The following is a 22,066-nucleotide window of genomic DNA, read 5'->3' on the forward strand; positions in this document are numbered from 1 at the left end:
AACAAATCTGGTGGCATTTTTGGATTCAGCAGACCCAAATTACCTAGAAACAGTCAAAAAATTTCCGGCAGCAAACTGTGTGTTTACCAGTGTTAGCTTTTACCACGCTGAGCAGATGAGTTGTGAATTATTTAAAATTCTCTCATCTTAATTTCCTCGGCATCCTGTATGATTTATAAATTTTGAAAATCTCAGGAGGTGTAACCAAATCTCCATCTGTTGTCAATCTGGTGGTATGGAGACGATATTTATTGTCTTTTCTGTGCTATTTCGATTGATAACTTACTTTGTTTTTCACACATTTTTTAACACATTTCTTTCTTTGCAATTCGGAAAGGCCCAAAGTGTGGTACGTGGAAGAATCTGAGAGAGGAGGATATGGGACTACTGATGAGGGGGAAACAACCCCCGAAACCGGTATAGACTCTTCCTGCACTCTCAGATTTGACCATAGTATTATGCAGCTGCTGCATTTTCGTGTTGCAAAGAAATTGAGAATGTTTATACATTTTTACAAACATAATACTTTAAATTGGAGGTTTTTACGTTTGCCTTTCCAAAAATGATTTAATGATAGAAACCTCAAAGTCAATATTTAATGACAAACATTAATGTATGGGAAATTTATTAAAGCATCAAGTTGGTGAAGATCAAAAAATGGTCTATAAAAATATGATTTAGTAATAAAACACCTGCAGCGAAACGATACCTTCATGCATGATAAAATAGGACTATTTGAGAGCCGTACCCGAAACTACTAGGTAGAGTATAACCAGATGTATCAAAGGTAATACCACGAGTCCTCTAAATTTTATCGATAAATTTTTTTGTTTTCACGAAAACTTCTTTATTTAGTAAAATTACGAAAATAAACCGAATGATAAAATCACGAGTCCGAAGGACGAGTGATTTTATCCATTTCGGTTTGTTTTAGTGATTTTACCCTAAATAAAGAAGTTTAAGTATGAAAACGAAAAAATTTATCAAGCAAAATTTAGAGGACGAGTGGTATTTGAAAAGATTATTTTGTGAACCAATATGTATTATTAGTAAATACGGGCATCTGTGAAATATTTTTAAGACAACTAGGATCAATGTCTTAAGTAGGTTATAGATAAATTATTTTATGATTTAAAAAGAACCAATTTATTTATTATATTGTTAATACATAAAAAACTGTTTAAATCGAAAATGAACAATTATTAAAAACACAATTTTTATAACTAATATGAGATTTTCCAATGTCGTTCGTAACGTCTAATCTGTCGTCACTTTCAGTATCATTAATTACAGTCGCAGTTGATGTACTGGCAATGCACTCAGTTGTAGTAGTTGTTCTAAGTTTATTAATAATTTTTTTATGATGTTCTTCATTAACTTGTAAATAAGGTTTTAACGAAGAAGCTGTGGCATGTCCAGTTATTTTTATTGCCTCCTGTTCTTGAATTCCTGCCTTAACAAGATGAGATACTACACTGGATCGGCTTCACCACTTGGAATCTTCACCATTCATTTTCTTCATATTCATTCCCCAATCTTCAAGAACTTTTGCAATTTCTTGAATACTTGTATTATCATTCAACTGATAGTTCCTTACTGTGCAAAATTGCTCAAATTGTGTCCAAACAGACCTTTTTGTCTTAATTGTATTTTGAGGCGTATTATTTTTTAACAAATCTTTAATTTGTTCATGATTATTGTCACCAAATCTAACGCTAACGTCCATTTTCTTTAAATTAAATTATGACGATGTTAAATCGCGAAAATTTAAATCGGTCAAAATTGCGCGGCCTACTTGCTTCGTGGTCTTACCCAGCTACGCTGGGTGAGTTCACCACAGTGCAGTGGTGTAATTGGTTTTGCCTAACCCCCAGGTGAATGCACTTTATTTAATTATTATTCACCCGTGTTTTTGTAATAATAAAATAGGAGAATGTAATTTTAGAACTATTTTACTAATTCTACTAATATAATGTGTATTTTAAAAGTAACTATTGTTCCAAAATATTACGTTGTAAATATTCGAATCCTTTTATGTGATAACACTGGTTTGTTGAAATCGGCAACAAAATAGAAGAATTAGTTTTGTGTTCTGTGTACGGTTTACATCGGTTCTGTTTGACGTTTATGAAAAGTTTAGAAATATTTATTTTGAAAATAAAAACTGTAGAAAATCTGAGTATATCGTGGTTAGTGTTTTTAAAATATCTATGTACCAGGGCTGTTCATAAATTAGGTTAGTAAACACAGGTATGTACGTATTATGTGAAATTTAGGGTACCTTAAGTTTTATCAGGGAAGAGACTGTTTTATCAAGGAAGAGGCTGTTTTATCAGTATTACACTCAATGATTGGCTAGAACGACGCGTGGTGCTTGGCTGAAAAAGCAAAAACGTCAGAATTTGACAGGTGAAAAAATAATCAATAAAAAATAAAATTAATTACACGATTACACAGACGCAGACGGTCCTAAAAGTCAAACAGGAGTAGGATGTGACATTGCAATTGAGACTAATAAGTCTCGAAACCGGTAGGGGTACTTGCAGTACTCTCTGATTGAACTAGAATATAATACGGCTGTGGTTTCGTATTGCAACCAAATTAAAAATGTTTATTCATTCGAATTTGAATTTTTACACCAATCGGAGTACGATGGGATCCATTGTCGCTGAAACTTTACCGCGCTTAGCAGATGGGACGTGAATTTTAAATTGAAACATCCCCTCTTCTTTAGTCTCGGCATTCGTTATGGCTTGTATTTTTAGAAGCCTCGGAAGTGTAACCAGAAAACGGTCCTAATAGTTTTAATCCTAATAATTAATGGTCCTAATAGTTTTAATCCTAATAATTAATGGTCCTAATAATTTTAATTTTAATGTAAAAAAATATTTTAAATATTATTTTATGTGCTATTAGATTAAAACATATAGGTCTGGATCCCGCGTATGAAAAAAAAGTTGATTAATAGCAAGCTGAAAATTTGTTAATAGCTTAAGGGTGTCTAGTCGGATAAACTTTGATATATGGGAACACTGGAACAGGGGCAGTTTTAATTGTGGAACAGGTTAAAAATTTGGAACAGTCAAACCACGAAAACGGCACATGTATTTTGTCCGACAGAACAGACTTAAACTCTCCGAACAGAGATTAAACTCTCATGCAAAAATCAGACTGCTATTTATCACCAAATGGGCGTTTTAATGAGTGGAACATGTAGAATATGTCAAATGACAGGAATTATGACAGGTGATAAATAGCAGTCTGATTTTTGCATGAGAGTTTAATCTCTGTTCGGAGAGTTTAAGTCTATTCTGTCGGACAAAATAAATGTGCCGTTTTCGTGGTCTGACCGTTCCAAATTTTTAACCTGTTCCACAATTAAAACTGCCCATGTTCCAGTGTTCCCATATATCAAAGTTTATCCGACTAGACATCCTTAAGCTATTAACAAATTTTCAGCTTGCTATTAATCAACTTTTTTTTCGTACGCGGGATCCAGACCTAATAGACTTCTTTCAAGATAAATAAAATTGTAAAGTCAGTCTAAAATATAAAATTGTACAGTTAAGTAAATATTTTAGTGTTAGAAGACTTTAAATTTTAAATACATTAAAATACGCATTAACCTTTAACTACACGCGCTGGCGTATTTTGTACGCCAGATATAAGAATTCTACTAAAAATATATTTAAAAATTTAATTTTTGACCTTGTTTATCTCTCTAACCTATCACTGGAATGTGCTTTACAATTTGGTTTTAGTTTCGTTATAATCGGCGTTCTGCAAAGATCGTAATTTACAGTTTATTATTTGTTGTTTCCGGTGGTGGACAATATACGCCACGATTATATTAATATAAGTAGTAATATAAGTACATATTTCAATTGTTTTTTAGTCATTATGGCACAAAATATATTTTTCTTCGTAAACAATACTTTTTCTCCTGTAAAAAATCACATTTCAAAAAATTTTTTATTAGTAATTTTATATCATGAAATCCAGTTACTCCATGATTCCAGTTATAAATCCCAATTGGCTTACTGAGAAGGAACTCCAAGTATTCGCTGATGCCGAATAAGGTTTATACAAACAACTAAGTGTATTTTTTCAAAAAAAAAAATAAGCAAATCCGCTGTTTTTGAGTGTATTTTCTTGTGGCGTATAAAGTACGCCACGCGTGTAGTTATGTTATAACTTGATGCGCGGGTAGTTAAAGGTTAAAACAGTTCATATGTTAAATTTAGGTATTTCTTATTGATTTTTGTGGTTCTGAATATCCATCCCAGCGGAGGGAAAGATAAAATATTGGCTTTAAGACACTTGTATGGTGGAGCATTAATTAAATAGCGAATATAAGGCTACCACCAACCAACAAAACAAGTATCCAAGATATCTAGATACATCCTGATACTGGAAATCTTAGATCTTAGATCCAGGAGGTATCGGAGCTATCAGAAATTTATAAACGTGTCATTTTGTGTTTCTTTAGAAACAGGAGGAAAATATTTATTAGCTAAAATATAAAACTTTTTCCTTATTTTTCGTTGCGAAAAGTATGGCAGCTAAATGATTGTTGCTTCAGGTGAGAAAGGTTCCGGGTATAAATTCCGATTGAGACTACGTTGTACTTTTATGAATAGAATGTTTTCATACTTATAGATAAAACTTAATCACATTTGAAATTAATTGAAATTTAATTATTACGTTATATTTGCTTCTAACTTTATGTGTTATGTCTGTGGCACAAAAAAATAGTACTAAATTCGAACATATACAATTATTTTAATATTGCTTAAACTTAGTCAAGTATATGCAGGTGTTATATATGTATAGGCCACGTATTTTTACAATTTACTTATCTCAAAGACTACGTGTACAGCAAAAAGATAACATTAAACGTGACACAAAAGTATGAAAACCAATTAAATACCATGATAGTTGAGACTCTAGTAGATTATTTCACGGTTTTTGCTGTACATTTTAAAGAACCGTTTGGATTGACATGCAATTTGGCACACGGATAGCTAACATGTCAAAGAAAAAAAGTGATATTGTGCCGATGTGTGGTTTTGCCATGGGGGTGAGTTTCACCCCCCGTAGGGGGTGAAAAATATATGTCCAAAATAAGTCCGGAAATGGATAAAGTGACTAATTCTAAGCAACTTTTATTCTATAGAGTTTTTTCACCAAGTCAATACTTTTCGAGTTATTTGCGAGTGAATATGTTCATTATTCAACAAATTAAGCACGTTTTTAGATGGTTTTTCGCAAATAATTCAAAAAGTAAGCATTTTCTAGAAAAAAACATTCTTAGCAAAAATATAGCCTGTAAAAAACTGAAAAAAATGGTGTATATGTTAAGGCTCTATACCTAGCAGAAGCAAAGTTATAGCTAATGAAAAATAGGTTCGTATTCGTAAAATTCCAAATCGAATATTTTATCGTGAAATATCCAAAAAATTAAGCACTTTTTGGGGAAAACTCATTACAACTTTTTTAAAATGTTAAAAAATATTTATTTTTATTTTATAAAAAATATAAATAATAAATAAAAAATAAATTCTAGAACGGTTGTACTAATATGCAGATCCTTAGTGACACTAAGGATAACATTTAATTCCTGTTTTCTTCACTTAGAATAGGTTTTGTTCAATCAGATTTATCATAATCTAAGTGTCCAGTCCGTTGAAACCGTTCTAGTATATGTTCAAACGTTTCTCTTCTTAGTTGTCATCTATCAGTGAATTTCTGATGAAAAATTCTTATTCCTAGTAGCACATTTTTGTAATACTCCACTAGCACAAAAATCTTATTAATCGGTTCCTCATTAGAAAAATTCATATTAGTAATGGTAACAAAGCAACTGGAACTATAAAAATAGTATAATATCAAATTTTTAAGGAAATTTAGTGTCAGCCGACTAGGTAGAATATTGTATGTTTTTATTAATATTTTGCGCACCAACAATCTTAACTACGAATTTATTTCGATATCTCATCTAATATTAATAAATTAGGGATTAGGCTAGATTATTATGTATTTTTTTTGAAAAATTATTTTTCATTGGATATTTTCACGGCCACCTAATAAAATTTCACGTTATTTTTGTTGCAATTAATGTTTGGCTTAAAGAATCACGAATAACTTACAAATTAAACCACTTAGCTATAGGGAATGCTTAAGAAATATAAAAGTGCCATAAAATATCATTTCATTACAATACTAAAATATAGGGTGTTCCATTTAAGAAAATGCAGAAAATACTCATTCCGAGTTTCGACCAACCCTGTATACTAAAATTTAACATTTCGCTATACTGTTAATGTTTAACAATAGTAGACTATATTAAAAATCGTTTGAACATAAAATAAAAATTTGATGTCAAATCACTACAATTCTACAGGGTGTAAATATTACTACAAAATTAACAAAAAAACGTAATTATCTTTTAAACTACCTGGTATAATATTACAAAACCATATATTTTAAGGAAGGAAACATTGAAGAGAATCCAAAAATGTAAAAATATACAGGGTGTTCTATTTAAAAAAACATAAGTTTGTATCACCCTGCCAATACGCACGCCCTTGTATATTTGAAAATATTTTCAAATTATGGTCCTATTTGCGATAAACCGTTTAAAAACGTGGTTATTTTGTTGAAAAATGAACGTATTCAAATGAATATATTGAATATATTCACTCGCAAATAACTGGAAAAGTATTGACTTGGCGAAAAACTCTATGGAACAAAAGTTGCTTAAAATTAGTCATTTTATCCATTTTCGGACTCATTTTGGACGTGTATTTTTTCACCCCCAAGAGGGGGTGACACCCACCCCCCGAGTAAAAGCACACATTGGCACAATATCACTTTTTTTCTCTGACGTGTTAGCTACGTGTATGCCAAATTTCATGTCAATCCAAGCGGTTCTTTAAAATTTAGAGGTTTTGCAATATTTTACCGTTAAAGAACGTACTACACTGTTTGACCATATTTCATCTGTCCATTCGAAAATTTTTCAAATATTCTTACAATGTTTGGAGCAGCTGCTATTCGTTGATCATTAATTCATTATTATACACCTCAAGCCTCCCTTTTCGTTTGACACCGATTTGTATAATGCTCGGCTATTTGAGTGTTGTCTATTCCTTTCCATTTCTTCATATGGCTGTTGTTCGTATATTCTTTTTTCTGTCTTATTTCTATGATTTCATCATCGGTCCATAGTTGTTCACTGCTAAACATAGGCCTCCTAAAAAAACTTCCATTCAGATCTATCTTGCGCTGCTGCAATTCAGTGGGTACAAATCCTCTTTATGTCTTCAGTCCATCTTGTCGGTGGTCTTCCCGGGTTTCGTCTATCCGCTCTCGGTCTCCACTCCCTTTTACGAATTTTTTCGTTTCTTCCTCTATCTCTTATGCCCAACAATGATCTTTCCATTTCACGTTGCGTCACTTGTAGTTTTCGTGCAGATGTCCTTGTCAAAGTAAGTGTCTCTGCGCCATATGTAAGAACAGGCAGGACAGATTGATTAAATGCTCTTCTTTTTAAGCTGATAAGTTTATCACCTTCAAAAATATCACGCAGTCTTCCTTATGTTGCCCATCCCAGATAGACCAGGGCGGATCTGTAAAAATATTAGTACATTTGGACGTTGAGAGGTGACTTAAATTTTTTTGCAGAAATTGCTTGAAAATAAATCAAATAATAATATTTGAGTTATCCTCCCTCTCAAAAAGGTCCGGAACATTGTTTAATAAACAAAATGTCAAAAAATTAAGGAAAAATTCGATTTTTTTCTTGGTTTTTTGATTATAACTTTAAAAGTATTCATTTCCGAGAAAAGTTGTACTGACATAAAAGTTGCGTAATTAAATTTCCTATAATATAGAATTAGTTAAAAATTTAAGAAATACTCGCAATTGTTGCAAAATAGCAATAATTTTGAAAAAAACATACAAAAACAAGTATTCGCATTTTACGTTTTTCAACCATTTATGCTACACTTAGGACCTTCATATTTCACCTTGAAAAATTTTATGATACAGTAAAACAATACTGTAAATTTCATTAAGATCGGTTCAATAGATTTTGCAAAATAAATTTTGCAATCCAGCTTTCGTAAAAAAAATTCATTTTTTCAAAATGTTACAGGACTGAAAATAAAGCAGATAGCAAGTTGAAAATTTTTTTGCACACAGAAGTGTACTGTACCATTCATTTGCAATTTTGCAAAATTAAAAGCGCTTAACATCACGGCGTCAGGAATTTTTTTAAATAAGCATTAATTATTGGTGCTACGCTCAGGACAGCGGATAGGTTGCTCTGATTGGGCATTTCAATGACCTTTTATAATGATTGATACATTTTAATTTTTATGACATTTTGATATAAATAAATAAATTTGTTTATTGCAAAATAAAAACACATACTCTATCCTTTGAAATAACACTTTTATTAGCAAAAACTTTCTTTGTTCATATATTTTAACTTAAATAATAAAAGTTTATTATTTTTAAACATATTCAATTGTTTAAACAATATTTCACAAACAATAATAAAATTAGTTTGATTTTTGTGGAATTAAAATATTAAAATACAACAAAATATAGAGTAAGAAAGTAATATATTAGATAAAGATTAGAAGAAATTTTGGTGGAAATCAACCTGTGTGAATCGAACACAGCTGTCCTGCGCGTAGCACCAAAAATTATTGTTTATTTCAAAAATTTTCTGACGCCGTGGTAATTAATCGATTTTAATTTTGAAAATTGCAAATGAAAGGTAGAGTACATTTCTATAAGCAAAAAAAAATTCAACTTGCTATCTGCTTTACTTTCAGTCCTGTAACATTTTGAAAAAATGAATTTTTTTGCGAAAGCTGTATTGCAAAATCTATTGAACCGATCTTAATGAAATTTACAGTATTGTTTTACTGTATCATATAGTTTTTCAGGGAGAAATATGAAGCTCCTAAGTGTAGCATAAATGGTTGAAAAACGTAAAATGCGAATACTTGTTTTTGTATGGTTTTTTCGCAATTATTGCTATTTTGCAACTAGGGTTACTATTTTTTAAATTTTTAACCAATTCTATATTGTAGTAAATTGAATTACGCAACTTTTATGTCAGTACAACTTTTCTCGGAAATGAATACTTTTAAAGTTATAATCAAAAAACAAAGAAAAAAATCGAATTTTTCCTTCAATTTTTGACATTTTGATTATTTAAACAATGTTCCGGACCTTTTTGAGGGGGAGGATAACTCAAATATTATTATTTGATTTATTTTCAAGCAATTTCTGCAAAAGAATTTGAGTCACCTCTCAACGTCCATCTCAAAACAGATCCGCCCTGGACTAAGAGTTATTCTTAGCAGCTCAGCAGTTTGATTGTCTCTGCTAATTTTTACCATATGTCCAAGGTATATGTAGCTGTTAACAACTTCAATTTCGACGTCTTTTACCGTTAAAGGATGGCTCGTAACTAAATTCGTCATCATTTTTGTCTTTTGGTAATTAATATTTGGACCTAATTTACGTGCTGCATCATTTTAGATCATCTGAAATCAGAACAATATCATCTGCGAATCGTAGATGCTTAGTCATCTACAATTTCTATGACTTACTGTTGTGCTGAAAATATTATTCTTTTGCACTGCTCCAGTGGACGTGTCACCGTTGATAATAATGATGGAACTGGAATTTTCTTACTGCTATTAACTTTTATCCGCTATATAAAAAGAAATCTTGCTGCCATATAAAAAAACAAAGTTGTAACTCATAAATAATTACTTTAAAAAGATAAAAACTAGATAAAAATTTATTACGCTGCCTATATGTTAAATGTCAATGATATTTATATCTAAATATTTACTTTTAAAAATAATCTTGTTTAAATCATAAATTTACTTTTCAATAGTAATACCACTAGTGATTCAATTTTCGCGATAAGTCTGTCGATTTACTTCTAAACGAAACTGAGTTGCTTGAAAACACCACGAGTCCGTAGGACGAGTGGTGTTTTCTTTAAGCAACTCAGTTGAGTTTAGAAATAAAAAACAGACTTATAAGATAAATTAAATCACGAGTGGTATTTTATTAGACTATTTCACGAACAAAGTGATAGGTCAAAAATTCAGTAGAATGAGAGGAAGGAATTTAATAATAATACATTTGATCTAGGTAACCCAAATCTACCAATTTTTTGAATAATTCACAATTAGTCATAATCATGAAATATTTATTATAACTATAAATAATTTGTTATAATTATTTTTTACCTATAACAATAAATAGTTGAAGGCTCAGTCTTTTAGAATGAATGCTAGTCTTTCGTTGTTATTTTCTGCATCTAATTTGTAGTTGCGATCCACACAGAACATCATAAATTGTCTCCATATATAAGATTTAGATTTTCTTGTGTTACTCGGTATATTTTCTTCAATGTTTTGGTTTATAACTTCGTTTGAAGTAACACCGAAACGACTCATTTTGACGTATACAGGCTACAATAATTTTTTTGGCAAACGTCAAACTTTGCTTTGCGATCGGTATCCATGGTTACGTCGTTGAAAACACGAAGCTGATAGACCAATCAGAATTGAAAGACAGTTGGTGTTTTCGCGATAACACAAGCTGTCTTTTGTTTGTGATTGGTCAGATTATGTGAAAATTTTAAGATGAGTGAAATAGTCAAAATAATTCGTATATATTTAAAAGTATGTAAACTTATGTTTACAAAATATAATAATACACTTCAAAATAAACCATAGATCAATGTATTAAAAACATTATAAGTTTAAAACACTTTCGGCAACGGATGCGTTTTGGCCCAATACGAGCCATCATCAGGAACAACAAGTAACAACAAACCAAACAGGAAGAAAAAAGAATCAGTTTGCTCGGTTTAGACTAGGTTGTGAATTCACAACATGGATTCTTCACACGAGTACTACTTTAAATAATTTTTCCATCAATTATAATTTCTGAACCACATGTATTTTAATGTTTGTGGAGTATTTTAACTAGATAGAGCTAACTGATTCTTTTTTCCTTCCCGTTTGGTTTGTTGCTATCTGTTGTTGCTGATGATAGCTCGGGTTGGGCCGAAACGCATTTAAAGTGTTTAAATTTGTAATATTTTTTAATAAATTGATTTGTGGGTACTTAGTAATAAACTAACTCCAAAATTGTAGAACATGTGAATCGCTTCAAATATCTTGAAGCGGAAATAACAAACTATGGAAATCTCTCAAAAGAGGTCAGAGAACAAACAATGACAGGAGCTAGAATCTCGGGATGCCTGAAAAAAATCGTGTGGAAGAACAAATATTTAAATACTGAAAGCAAAATCAAAATTGTATATAAAACAACAATAAGACCTATTATAACATATGCGGCAGAAAAAAGACCAGACACAAATGAAACGTTATAAATGATGAGAACAGTTGAAATGAGAACACTAAGAAGTATACAAGGCAAAACTTTACGTGACATAATAAGAAGTGAAGACATCAGACAAAACTGTGAAATACAGGACATAGGAAGGTAGGTAAGGAGAGAGACGAAGATATTGAAACAAACATATCAAGAGAATGGAGGACAGCAGACTCGTTAAAAGCTCAAAAACGAATAACCCAGTAGGTAAAAGACCACAGGGTAGACCACCAAACGATGGCGAGAATGCTGGACCTCATCGTCCGGGGACGACTTAATGGCAATAAACAGGCGGTAGCTTAGTAGCATGATCGATCATGCTAGAAAGAAGAAGAAGATTTGTGATTCATCTTGGAGAGTGTATTATAGGGGAGTGCATATAGATTTTCACTTCGGAAAAAATCAAACAAGATAGAACTTTTGTAATTTCATTAAGAAATGTTTATTAAACAACATATCAAAAAGTTCTACTCGAGAAGTGGGTGCTTCATTTTTTATTAAACAAATGAACTAAGAAGTTTGATGTTTTTTTTAAATAACTCCGAAAATATAAATTTTAGAACAAAACTGATTTGACCATTGAAAAATTCAGAAAATTTTACAAAAAAAAACCTTATATAAAGAATTTTCTAAAATTAAATCTGTATCTTCTATAATTTTTTATTTATAACGCTAAAGTCACCCTTCTCACAAACATTGGCGCACTGTAAACTAGCGTACGGCGAAGTGCACGGTTGAGTTATTTTAATGTAATTCTTTAACTAATGTATCAAATAAAACTTTACAAATTGTACCTAAAAGAAGAATAATTAAGCTATCTTATGGTTATAATAAAAAGAAATAAAATGTATGGGCATAAGTACGGTGGGGGCGGAAAGTGAGCCTTACATGAATTTTGTTTAAAAATTATTTAAAAATGTATATAGTATTTTTACTACAAAAGCAGGATTACGTAGGTCAAAATTTTTGACGTATAAGTACTGTCAAAACATTAGAATGTGACTTTTCTTCATGGCCACGTTTATGTCATTACTTGTCAAATATATTTTTCTTTGTTTTTGTTTACTATAAAAATAATATCTATAATTATTTATTTTTAAAATTATTATTTTTTGGAATATTGAACTTAAATAATTGTTTTAGAAAATTTATATTATTGATAATAATAAATGTTTTTGGTTATTTAATTACTATATTTCTAAAATTCTTAATGTAATCGCGATTACGTTTTTCTTATTAAAATATTATACCATGTGGACGCTTATTCAAGATCGGGAAGTTCCGTGTTGGTGTCGTATTTTAGCTGTGCTACACAAATTTCAATTCTAGAGGTGATGTTATGGAATATCATTATTTTCGTTAACATTAACAAATATTTTGGCATATGATTAATATATTTCGGCAATTGATGAAATCCGATTGACATCATTAATTAGAATAAAGAATTATTTAGATAATATTTTTATAGTAAACAAAAACAAAGAAAAATATCTGACAAGTAATGACATAAACGTGGCCATGATGAAAAGTCGCATTCTAATGTTTTGACAGTGCTTTTACGTCAGAAATTTTTACCTACGTAATCTTGCTTTTGTACTAAAAATACTATAACTAATACAATTTTTCTTATAAAACCCTCAATTTTGCACAACTTACCTTTCAAGCATCGTACTAAATGATGTTTCATTCAAAAAAAATCTCAAAAATTTAATTCAAATGATATCACGTCTTAAAAAATGTAATTTTTGAAATCTTCGTAGTTTTATAGAATTACCACCATTTTAAGACGGAATTACTCAAGTTTGAACAGATATATTACAGTTTTATAAGTGCCTTTTTAAAGCTTAGGATGTAATCTTTAAAATGCACTAAATTATTTTACTTTAGAAATGAAATAGACTATTTCTTTTTGAGAAAATTAAGAAAGATAACAAAAATGTAATACAAAAACCGAAAATTACCAGCTAAAAAAATTTTTATAAAGTGATCAAAACTTTGTTCTCTAAAACTTACCTAAAATACATTTAATAATAAACTTCAACAATAATAAATGTTCAGCAAAAATTTTTTTTTTAGCTCTTATACAGTATGTCTGCGTAACTTGGAACCTATTGATAACTTTTTTATCAGTTTTACGAAAAAAAGTTATTCTTCATAAAATACTCTGCATCGTATGTTATCTAAGATGCAATCATCAAATATTAAATTTAATGAATTTTATACGAGGTATGCCAAAAAATATGAATTTCACTCAAAAGTAAAGTATCGTTAAATTTCACAATATCGAAAATTGTTATTAAGAAAAGTTGTTTGGAATTAAAAAATTTGTGAATAATAAAGGCACCTTACGAAAAATTCATATTTTTTACATACCTCGTATAAAATTAAAAAAGTGTAATATCTGATGGTTGTATCTTAGATTTTATACCAGGGAGAGCATTTTATGAAGAATAACTTTTTTTCGTAAAAGTGATAATAAAATAGTTATAATTGTAGTAAAATGATGATGAGTATCCATAATTTGAGAAAAAATTGAAAAAAATTTTACGATTAGAATATTTAAACATAGTTTTTAATTTCAAACAACTTTTTATAATAGCATTTTTTGATATTCTGAAATATAAAGGTACTTTACTCTTTAACAAAATTCATATTTTTGAATATCCAGAGCATTTTATGAAGAGTAACATTTTTTCGTAAAATTGATAATAAAAAAGTTTTCCATGTGGTTCCTAGCTACGCAGACATACTGTATAAGAGCTTCTGCATAAGAATTTTCAAATTGCAATGCCATATTCGGATTCAGCATAATCAAAAACAAAATAGAAACATATTTGATTAAAGTAAAATGATGAATTTAACGATATTTTTAAAATTATTAATACAAAACAATTATTATTGTTTAAACAATTAATAAACAATTAGCAGAGTAGAACTTTTTACTTTAACATGTATATAAAATACAAAAAAAATTTTTAGAAAAATATAAGCTTGTTTGAATTTTTCCGAAAGAATTTTTCCGAAACAATGCATATTTTCGTTCTAATTGCACTCCCCTATTATTTTTAGACCAGATTTGTGAAGTGTGGATACACCTTTTCCTTTACAAAATATTTTGAAAACGCAACATTTATATCTGTTTTTCTTTTTGTTTCAGACGTCCGGGATCGGTCAGCCGAGCCTATACCATGCCCTGGTGGTTATTTTCCTGGAGTTTTTCGCGTGGGGTCTCCTAACCATGCCCCTCATATCAGTATTAAACGACACATTTCCAGACCACACATTCCTGATGAACGGCCTCATAATGGGCATCAAGGGGATCCTCTCCTTTCTGAGCGCGCCCTTGGTCGGAGCGTTGTCGGACGTTTGCGGCAGGAAGTTGTTTTTGCTCATCACCGTGTTCTTCACGTGTATTCCTATACCCTTAATGACTATTAACACGTTCTGGTTCTTTGCCATGGTCAGTATTTCCGGTGTGTTCGCTGTGACTTTTAGTGTAGTGTTCGCTTACGTTGCGGATGTTACGGACGAGAGGGAGAGGTCCTTGGCTTATGGGTTGGTCAGTGGTACGTTTGCTGCCAGCATGGTAATTTCACCGGCGCTAGGAGCGTACTTAATGGAAAGGTAAGCAAACAGATTATTGTTAAAAAAATGAAAGACATTTAATATTTAATTCTGTTACAGAGTCAACCACCATTGGTTGTCTCTGGAATCTTGATTCCTTGTACTTAGATAGGAATAAAACTAAAAGAAAATGAAAGATAGTTGATATTTCATTCCGTTCCAGATGCAACCAATATCCTCTAACGTACGTTTCACCCTTTTGGGATCTTCAGAGAGGCCTGTGGTTTGCTCTGAATCGTAACGAAAACCAAGCGTCTTACAAAGCAAAAGTGTATGAAATAATTTGCTGTCAGACGCTGTAGCGACATCTATTTAAAACAATGAGAAGTCTTAGATTCGAAAATCTAAAACTTTTATCGTTGGAACCTTCTATCTCCAGAATCTTGGTTCCAACGATGGAAGTTTTATATTTTATTTATTTATTTATTAACGGGCCTTGCCCACTTTTAGTACAATTTACAGTTTAAAAACCTGAATAGAATTAGTCAAATAATAAAATCTTAACATAAAAACAATCTACATACAGTCTAAAAAGTGCTTAAAAAAATAAAGTTAAAGTTAAAATAATAAAACAATACAAAATTGATATATGAAATTGACAGGTACAAAATCATTAGTTACACGTGATCACAATTTGCTTTAATAAATGTCGCTTTAGCGACATCTATCTGGAGATAACAAAACAAACAAATATACCACGATTTGATGTCTCAAATATAAAAGAAGAACCTGTACGTCAGAGGCTAAAAGCAGAAATAAATGATAACTTAAAGAAAATCAAGCAAGACGTGATAAAAACAACAGATGGAACGTGATACAAGAAACGTTAGTAGAGGCAGGAAAGAAGATATTACCCACAAAAATAATAAAAAAAAACAGAGATGGATGACTACAGAAATCCTAGAGGTAATGGAGGAAAAAAGGAAACATAAAGGCAACGTAAGGCAAAATACAAGGAAATCCAGAGATTAATAGGAAAGAAAATAAAAGAGGCCAAATCCACCAGGCTGGAAAATCAATGTAGTGAAATAGAAGAATATTCTAAAAAGTATGATAGCTTTAACATGCACAACAAAATAAAGGAAATCACAAATACACAGCGAAAAAAGAAAGATGGCCTTCTTAAAGAATAAATGGAAAAATTATTATAGAAGTCAAAAAGAAATTAAAAAAGTGGAAGACATACATAACAGATCTGTTTGAGGATAATAGACAAGAACCGGAAGAAATCGACAGCGAAACGGGGCCAGAGATCGTAATGGAGGAAATCGAACAAGCAATACGAAACGCGAAAAACGGAAAAACTGTAGGTCCAGACGAAATACCTGCGGAATTACTGAAATGTCTAGACGATGAAACTCTACCGGTACTACTGGATCTGTTTAATGAAGTATATAAAACCGGAAAAATCCCTCAGAAATGGTTGGTGTCCACCTTTGTAACAATATCAAAAACAATATACGCCAAAGATTATTCGGACTATTGGACAATATCACTAATAAGCCATACCCTCAAAATATTTCTAAAGGTGATTCATGGAAGATTATATAGAAAGCAAGAATATCATATGGATGATACCCAATTTGGGTTCCGCAAAGGACTTGGAACAAGAGAGGCATTGTTTGCGTTTAATGTCCTCTCTCAAATTTGCTTAGATATGAACCTGGATATTTATTCCTGTTTCATCGACTTCGAAAAAGCGTTCGACAGGGTCCGACATGCAAAACTAATAGAATTATTGAAAAACAGAGATATAGACAGACGAGATTTACGAATTATCATCAATCTGTATTGGAATCAAAAGGCCAATATAAAGATAGAAGAACAAGAATTCGAGAATATTGATATAAAGAGAAGAGTAAGACAGGGTTGTGTTCTGTCGCCGCTACTGTTTAACCTGTACAGTGAAGCCATATTTCAGGAAGCGATAGCGGAGCTAAGTGATGGAATCTCTATAAGCGGAAGAATAGTAAATAACATAGATTCGCTGATGATACCGTTATAATGGCAGACACCCTGGAATCGCTACAAGAATTGCTAAATAGAATTAACGATTATTGCATTCGATACGGACTAAAAATAAACAAGAAAAAAACCAAATTTATGATTGTCTCAAAATCAGAACATGGAAATGAAAGGTTAATGATAGAGCAAACCCAAATAGAAAAAGTTAAGACATACAAATATCTGGGAACCTGGGTTGATGACAAAAATGACCAAAGCAAAGAAATTAAAGTCCGAATTGAAACTGCAAGGCAAGCATTTATAAAAATGAAGACACTGCTTACAAACAAAGACCTTCAGTTGCCTCTCAGATTGAGGGCTCTAAGATGCTACATATTTTCTATATTGCTATACGAAATGGAAGCTTGGACATTGAAGAGACAACACATAAGAAGAATGGAAGCGTTCCAAATGTGGTGTTACAGAAGAATATTGAAAATTCAGTGCGTTCAAAGGATTACCAATGTTGAAGTGCTACGACGTTTAAATAAGGAGTTAGAAATTATGAAAAGTATAAAAACTAGAAAACTGGAATATTTGGGTCACATTACCAGAGGAGAAAAATATGAGTTGCTGAGAATTATTATGCAGGGAAGGATCCAAGGAGGAAGAAGACGCATCTCATGGCTGAGGAACCTTAGAGAATGGTTTAACTGTAGTTCATTACAACTATTTAGAGCAGCAGCCAACAAAGTGACCATAGCCATTATGATATCCAACCTCCGATAGGAGAGGGAACTTTAAGAAGAAGAAGATCTGGAGACAGAGAAAATTCTCTATAGGTCGGAGTGCAGTATACTTAGTAACTATCTGTTTCCTGAGCTTTTTACAAATTTTTAAAGCATAGAGGCCGAAAAATAGCGGACATAGGAGAATCTACAATATACATCCATCACCTGCCCGCTTATCTTTGATAAAATTCCAACATAACATTGTTAAACAGATATTGTTAGAAAAAATCAAACATAAAAGTTGCGTTTCAATTCAATTCGAGTCTCTACCATCCTCTGACACTGTTTCTAGATCTACCCCTCACCACATTATTGTTACTTTCATTATTCATAGTCTGATCAAATAAAATGAAATCAAAATGTAATTCCGTACAAGTTGGAACAAATTTTATACAAAAATTTAGGTGAAAACAAAAGATATTTTCAAGAATGAAATGGGTCCTTTTTGCACACAATTTACTTTTTTAACTTCTGCGATAATTCATGTTTTTATGAAGGTTTTTACGATTTTTCTGCAAAGTTGAAGGAAAATGCTTTCTTATAAGACTTACTAGGTTAAATTTGAACCTGCATTTATTTAAATAGGTACCTAGTTATAAATAGAGCTTGAAAAACAAATATGCAAAAAATTATTAGTTGCGTTATAAATATGCACGCTAAATATTTTATCTTGCAGGAAAAGTTGCGTTATCTTACCAGTATAAAGCAAAAAAAAATTGGTTGAAAAATATTGAATGGCTTATGAGATTTAAATGTTATTATATTTTCAATTGCAAAAATAAGGCTGTAGCCGATAGAGTATGCACTTTTATGCACATTTTTTGTATGCACAAAATGGCTTTCGAAAATTGTTCTAATTTATTAGATTAACAAATGAATGCACATTAAAAAACTTTACATTCAACAATACTAAACAAAGTTTTTCTTGGGCTATGTTTACCGAGCAAATTGCGTCGTCAGACAATTTGCAATAACTCCTTAATAATTTGCCAATATCAATATTTTTTATTTGACCACACCACTTTTATGTCAAAAAGTTTTCATTATTTTGGAGCAAAGTCGGAGTAAAATAAAATAGCGATAGTTGAATTTTCTATAAGATACGGCTAATTAAATATATTATGATTTAATTTATTGCAATATACTTGCTGCAATATAGCAATTAATAAAAAACCGGAGGAGAACAAGCATGTTCTTATTCAATGTTTTTCAACCACTTAGATTGCACTTGGGACCTTCATAATTCGCCTAGAAAATCTTTATAATATAATATAAAATCCACCAAATTTCATTAAAAGTGATTTAATAGATTTCACATAATACTTTTCCAACCAACTGCTATCAATCAATCAAGCGTTTTGAAGATAGTTAATAATCCATTTGGAAATTTTTTAAATATTTAATAAATAAATATAGCATTACATGTAAGAAGTTTTTTACTTCATTGTAAGTTTTATTTTTTTATAATATACCAATTTTATACGTTTTATTTGTTCATTTCTTGACACACTTATTCCAGCTTGCTTATTTCATATAATGTTTTTACATTCGAGTACTTCTGTATTGTTTTCCTTTTATACTCGCACATCTACGTTTTCTTTGGCAAGTCCGTCATCTCTTTTTTATCAGTGTACATTTTATTGATTGTCAGTTTTTGGAATTTTCGTATAATAAACTTTCTTCCAGTTGGTTTCTGTCTCTCTTTCATTTCCTCACTCACAAAACATTGTTGTGTTTTATGTTAGATTATTCAGCATAAATTTCAATGAAGTAAACGCTGATTTTCAATGTTTTAACTTGTTTTCTGTGTGCAGTACATAACTTATATAACTTTCACATTAAAAGTTTGTTCAACTGTTTGCTATGTAAATTAATGTTAGTCCTTAATCCGTATAATTCACTTAATAATTTAACTCATAACATCATTATACAAAATATAATATTCTAACCATCTGTATAATTAGGTAAATTGTTTACTGTATATAAATATTTTAAAAAGTTATAAAATAGTTACCATAATATGTAATTGCAAAAGTTTTTATACAAAAACACCAAGTTTTTAATTATGCAGTCATACTTGTACTAAACAATGTTTATTCGTTCAATAATCCTTTTATCTAAAATATCACATTTGTTTAAAAAGCCATAAATATTTTTCAAACTCAATTTATATTTTCTATTAGTAATTTAAAATTAGTAATCATCAAATATGCTGAATAATTTTTAACTATAAATATAAAATTTTTATTTAAGGAACTGGAAAAATAAACAATCTGCATAAATATACCTTATCATAAAAGGGATTATTGATAAAGGATGAGACACTTGATGAGAATTTATCTGTGACTCTTGCAGCTGATGTTTGCACTTGGGTCCCTGATGGGATTTTTAATCATGACGAATCCGACTTAAAATAACATTGTTGGCCTAAATATCAATGTGGGGAACACTTCTACAAAGCAGACACGTTCTGTCCATCGAGAATCGTTTAACTTTGGTCTAACTATAAGCCTGCTACTGTACTATTATTCAGGGGAATTAAGGAAATTTAATTCGATTCGTCGATACCTTTGTCTTGTTAGAGTCTCGTCAATAACCAACAATTCCATGAATCCACTTGCCTAAAGTGTTGAAGATGACAGGGATTGACGGAGGATACCTAAAAATAATAGCTAACCTGTATTGGAATCAATCAGCAGTGCTCCTAATAGGTGGATAATGTACAGATCAGGTCAAAATCTTAAGGGGAGTGAGACAGGGTGCATAATTTAACTGCTGATATTCAATCTGTACTGAGAGCACATTTTTGAAGAGACTCTAAAAGATATTGATGAAGGAATCTCAATAAATGGAGTCAAGCTCAGTAACCTGCGATATGCAGATGATACAGTAGTGTTTTCCAATACCATAGAAGGACTGCAAAACTTATGAACAAAATAACGGAAACAAGTAGAACATATGGACTGGAGATAAACACCAGCAAAACCAAGCTATTGATCATCAACAAGGAAAACATAACTGAAGCAAATCTGTATGTGAACCAAATGAGAATTGAACGTGTCTCACAATACAACTACCTGGGAACTATAAAAAATGAGTTGTGGGACAATACCCAAGAGATTAGATGTCGCATCGGAAAGGCAAAAAATGCATTCTTGACTATGAGCTCTGTGTTCAAGAGCCATGACCTCACCCTAGAAACAAAAATGATGCTTCTAAAATGTTACGTGTATTCAGTGCTTCTATACGGAGTAGAAACGTGGACATTGAAGGCGGAAATTCTATCAAAACTTAGACGTTATTATAAGACGAAAAGAGCTTTTATACTACCAAGTTATTTAAGGCTATGGGTACATAATTGGCAAATATTTTACGTGTATCCCTACTTTTTTTGTCTTTACACGGCAAATTACGTGTAGACATTACTAGAATGTCATTCTACTTGAAAATGTCATCATTAATTTAAAGAGATGGGTTTTGAATGTTCTTGGATAACTGTTATTTTTATAATTGCAAATTATTAATTCAGTTAATAAATGTGATAATTTTTTCACTAACTATGTATTCAGTGATTGTAATAATTTATTTGTACAACAAAGACTAATACTCAATCGAGAAAAGAGGAAAATTGTTAAAGTGATTTTTTAATAATATATTGTTATGGAACGCTTACAATTTTGAACATCTTTAACAACAAAATACTTGGATCACAGAATATATTATCCTGATATATTCTCTGCTTGGATCTTCCACAAATAATACACAATAAATAACTTTTTATTAAGTTCACGTCTTAAATCAATTATTTATCAAATACACTATATATCAATAATATTTAATCAATAACTCAACATATTCCCGATACAATGTCAAATATTTAAAATTGTCACTGATTGTCAGTGTCTGACGGACAATATATGCTGACAATATTATATTCGGCTGAGTGCCTTGTAAGACAAAGATAGATTTGGAAAATATTACCACGGCATTGTGTTCATTTTTTTCGAATCCTGAAAAAACCAATAAATATTTTTGAAAATTTTAAACGCAGAATGAAAGACTAAATTATTACCGAGGGCCGAAAGTCCCTTAGAATAAATAAAAAGTTTATTTTGAATGATATATTTGAAATTAAAAATCACACTAAATTTTCTCTTAGTTTTTCACCCCTGTAACTTATTAAAATAAACATTATAGAAGTTCTCATGGATTTTCGGCCCTCGCTAATAACGTAATCTTTCATTCTACGTTTAAATTTTTCAAAA

General features: G+C 30.8%; 1 protein-coding gene across 3 annotated transcripts in view; it reads left to right on the top strand.

Annotated features, from left to right (window-relative positions):
- The window catches only part of LOC126888350 (hippocampus abundant transcript 1 protein), an 89,355-nt gene that overhangs the window by 35,345 nt on the left and 31,944 nt on the right, over nucleotides 1–22,066 (top strand). For all 3 annotated transcript variants that reach the window (XM_050656520.1, XM_050656522.1, XM_050656521.1), the window contains exon 2: nucleotides 14,600–15,066. In XM_050656520.1, coding sequence (XP_050512477.1) covers nucleotides 14,600–15,066 — 467 coding nt within the window. The remainder of the gene's footprint in view (nucleotides 1–14,599; nucleotides 15,067–22,066) is intronic.

The sequence above is a fragment of the Diabrotica virgifera genome, chromosome 7 (genome assembly GCF_917563875.1).
Source record: "Diabrotica virgifera virgifera chromosome 7, PGI_DIABVI_V3a".
Classification (NCBI taxonomy): Eukaryota; Metazoa; Arthropoda; class Insecta; order Coleoptera; family Chrysomelidae; genus Diabrotica; species Diabrotica virgifera.